The 3,975-nt window shown below is 52.5% G+C and overlaps 1 protein-coding gene across 1 annotated transcript; it reads right to left on the reverse strand.

Moving 5' to 3' along the window:
• Positions 1 to 252: 252 nt before the first annotated feature.
• LOC109787492 (uncharacterized) lies at positions 253 to 3,555 on the reverse strand. Its single transcript, XM_020346039.4, has 2 exons — positions 2,698 to 3,555; positions 253 to 702 (listed from the first exon to the last, which is right to left on the reverse strand). The coding sequence occupies exons 1-2, from the start codon at positions 3,451 to 3,453 to the stop codon at positions 613 to 615; spliced, it is 846 nt and encodes a 281-aa protein (XP_020201628.1). The 5' UTR covers positions 3,454 to 3,555; the 3' UTR covers positions 253 to 612.
• Positions 3,556 to 3,975: the final 420 nt, after the last annotated feature.

Here is a 3,975-nt window from a genome sequence, read left to right on the forward strand (position 1 = left end):
GCCCCAGCCAAGTCAACCACAGTGCTAAACCATTTCATAGTATTATAAACTGTTAGTAACCAAATAAACAGGTTCATGTAAATATAACATTTATTGTACAGAAAAAGTGGACGGGTGTGTACCATTGCTCATGAAAGAGTTTTAAACTAAAAGGTACTAATGCCGGTCTCTAAATCAATAATTCTATTAAACGGACTGTAAATCCTCCTAATAAGAAGCAGCTGAGCAAATAGCCAATATGAAACAAGCAAGAAGAAAATATCTGATGAACTATATATTATTGTTTCAATTCATGCACCGTATCAGTTGATCCAGATAATAAACAGGATAAACAAAGATGAAAATAACAGGGACTGCAGTACACGGCATTGAGCAAGCGAGCCAGAAGCGCACCGGCGCATGCAGTACGTCCAACAGAACAGAGCAGACTAAGTTAACCCTGATATAAATCTAATGATCGAGTATACCCTCTAAGCCCCCTCCGATCTCAGCTTAACCTTAATCCACCCTCTTCTTCTACTGGCTTGCCCTTTATGTACATGAGCAGCTGGGTTGATTTGGCCCGAGCACACCAACTAGTTAGCAAAATCCTCTCCTGCTCCTCCTCGCCTCTTACCACTCCGCCGCCATGTCTGGATCTTCGTTGAGGTCAAACATCAAGTGGCCCTTCTCGTCCCGGTAATTGTTCTCGGTCTTTTGATCCTGCACAACACCAACCAAAATGATTTTAGTTGGGAGCTCCAGGAAAATCGAGAAAGCTATGAAAGCACACTGCTTAATAATCAAATACAGGATGACAACAAATAGATGGATCTCGGTAAGATGCAAGATCCAGGGAATCACGTGGAATCACTGTTAAGAAATCATCGCGGAATAAAATAGTTGTACTCCGTAATCCCATAGATGCAATGCAAAGAAATCGAGACAGCTGCTACTAGCAAATAAGCCAGCACACTTATACGAGTAATACTCCCTCCGTCCCAATAAGATTGTTTTTTACACTACATTAGTGTTAAAAAGGTTCTTATATTATGGGACGAAGGGAGTAATTTTTTAGAAGCTCGGAATTACTCGTCACAGAAATGAATATATCTAGATGTATTTTAGTTCTAGATACATCATTTTTGAGATAAATAATTCCGATCGGAAGGAGTAGTTATACTAGAGTAGAGTTGGATTTCGTTTTGAGGAAAGAAGTCGCAGCCCTGGCGGGCCTGGTGCGGTGACATGATACCACACCAGTCGCGACTCACGAGCCCATGCCGGACTAGGGAGTGGTCACTGCGGCATCCAATGACCACGTTGCCGACCGATGGGCTGCACCCCACCCCTGTGCACGTCGGTCGCCAAAGGGACCCACATCCCGGACTGACACGTTAAAGGCACACGCACCACTTTACAACAACCCTGCCGCAAGCAGAGGCAGGAAAAAGTTTCTGTTTCCCTATTAAAAAAAGCTTCAACCAGTTTTCAATCTTCGCGTTAATTTCCACTGAAGATTACTAGTACCTCGGTTATTTCTGTTGGCCGCATTTTCCGCCTGAATTTAGCAAAATAAACGGAGACAAAAAAGGAAAAACCGATGACACGCGGAGTCAAACTAGCCATGGAACTCCGTGGGACCGGGTCCGCCAAAACTGGCCGGACCCACGGGAAACAGCACCGGAACCCCGAAGAAAGTCTCCAATCTTGCAAGGCAAGTCAGAAGGAAACGAAATTTACCCCTCCAGGGTGAGAAACACGCGCGGAGAGTGCGGGAAACAGGCGGCCCAACATAACACGAGGGACCACGCGCAGAGGAAGGAACGAAGCCATCACATGATGGCGATGGGGATTCGTCCACACAACACAATATGTACTACTCCCTCCGTTCCTAAATACTCCCTCCGTAAACTAACTCTTATATTAGTTTACAAATGGTATTTTAGAGTGTAGATTCACTCATTTTACTTGGTATGTAGTCACTTGTTGAAATGCCTAGAAAGAAAAATATTTAGGAACAAAGGGAGTAATTGAGTAGGAGTAATGCCAAATCCGTATCTAACGACACACACAATAATTAATCAATTCGCCTTCCAATTCAAAACCCCGCAATAATCGACTTCACGAAATTAGTACTCAAGATTTCACGCTTGCTGCTTCGTATTTTTCTCTCCCCTATTACTATTACTGATTGGATGGGGCGAGGAATAAATAAAAGCGATAAATGCGGCGTATAACAGAACTACTCCATCTATCTACCCTGCCCCGTCGCCCATCGGCTACCTCCAGCTACACTAGACACGGTGCCAACGGCCAAGCCAAGGGTCCACACAAAAGCCATACGCTCACGAAAACGACCCCGGAGGCCCGAGTCCGTTGCCAGAGAATGAACGATTTATCCTCTCCGGCGCCGGAACACAAGAACTCCATCCTCTACCCAGCGCATACTATCCGGTTAGAATCACAATAAGCCCCCAGATTCAAACGAAGAACACCACGCCACACGTATGAACACACCAACGATGGGACACCCCAAAAAAATCACGGCAAAGGAACCTCCTCGACAGAGTCTCACAGAACCGAGGGGGGAATACTGCTGCAATTCACGCGACTTAAACAAGATTGGGATGCAAGAAAGGCCTCCAGAGTCCAAAAGCGAGACGAATAAACCGCAAGGAATGAGAAAGCGACGAGGCGATTGAAAAAAAAACTCACCTCAAGTTTAACCGCGCCTGGCGCGGGTTGCACGGCGCCGGCGATGGAGACGTCCGCCCGCGCGCGCTTCGCCGGCGAGCTGCACCCCTCGTCGCCGCTGGAAGGCACTCCGGATCCGCCCGGCCCCTGCGCCTTGCGCTTCGCCGTCGACCGCGCCACCTCGTCCCCGCTCGAGGACGCCCCTGATCCAGCGGCGTTGGCGTAGTCGAAGGGCGTCTCCGGGCTCGATGCCGCCATGGCGCCGTCCGTCCACGCGGCCGCCGTTGCCTGCGCCTTCTCGCTCACGCGCGGCCGCCGCCGCGACCGCGCACGGTCCATGCCGCTCGTGGAAGGGCCGGATCCGGTGGCCGAGACGTAGTACGGCGGCGTCTCCGGCCTCCGCGCCGCCAAAGGCGCGCGCTTCACCTTCGTGACGCGCGGGTGCGACCGCGCCCTTTCCTCCCCGCTGGAGCACGCGCCGGATCTGGCGAGAACAGGCTCACCCAGCCGCGCAAAGGGACTCTCCCACGACACCAGCCACGCGGTTCCTTTCGCCACCGCACGGGGCGGCAACCGCGGCCGCTTCGGCCATCGCTCCGGAATCGGCGGAAGCTCGTCCTCCGCATCCTCCGGCCGCTGGAGATCCGCCGCCGCCGGGGCAAGGTCGTTGGACGGCCGGGGAACCCACTCCGGCCACCGGGCCAGCTTCCTGGTCCGGAGGCTGAGAAGTATCTCGGCGGCCGCGATGGCCATGCCCTGCTCGTCGTACTCCGCCATGGGGAGAGCCGCAGGAGACGAACTCGCGCACGCCGCCGCCCTGAGATGGATGGGAGGTGTGATTTCTTTCTTTTCTCTGGCAGAAATACAGGAAAAGAGGGAGGCGACGGGAGGGCGGGTGGCTTTTATAAGTGGATGCGGAGACGGAGGCGGACGCGAGTTGGGCGAGGAGGAGGAGGCGGACAGCAGTGGCCGCCGCCTAGAGCCCTAGACCCGGTGTTTCTGGACCCGTCTCACCGGCCCCTGGGCCCCATGCATTTAGCTTGCGGGTGGGTCAAGTCGAGGCCGGGCGAGTCGGTAAACTGCATGAGCTTTGCGTTCGCGAAATCGTCTCCCTGTTACGAGGGTCCGTCCCGTCGGAGTAGTTCTATGTAAGGGAACTGTCTCGCGACTCGATTGGTGGGGAGCGGAGGAATGCGTGTTCGTACTCTGCGTTGTATAGTGCCCTGCTTATTTTATGGCACGGAGGTGGGCCCGAGCGAAAAGGCATCCGAGTTTATTAGGGCAGGCCGGATCCGGATG

This window comes from Aegilops tauschii, chromosome 7, assembly GCF_002575655.3.
Source record: "Aegilops tauschii subsp. strangulata cultivar AL8/78 chromosome 7, Aet v6.0, whole genome shotgun sequence".
Taxonomy (NCBI): Eukaryota; Viridiplantae; Streptophyta; class Magnoliopsida; order Poales; family Poaceae; genus Aegilops; species Aegilops tauschii.

What these genes read in the sequence shown, in the direction of transcription:
- LOC109787492 (XM_020346039.4), bottom strand. Translation starts at nt 3,453, where the DNA reads ATGGCGGAGTACGACGAGCAGGGCATGGCCATCGCGGCCGCCGAGATA. An exon ending in CAGGCGCGGTTAAACTTGAG is followed by an intron (nt 703 to 2,697) that starts GTGAGTTTTTTT and finishes GGTGTTGTGCAG; the next exon opens with GATCAAAAGACCGAGAACAA.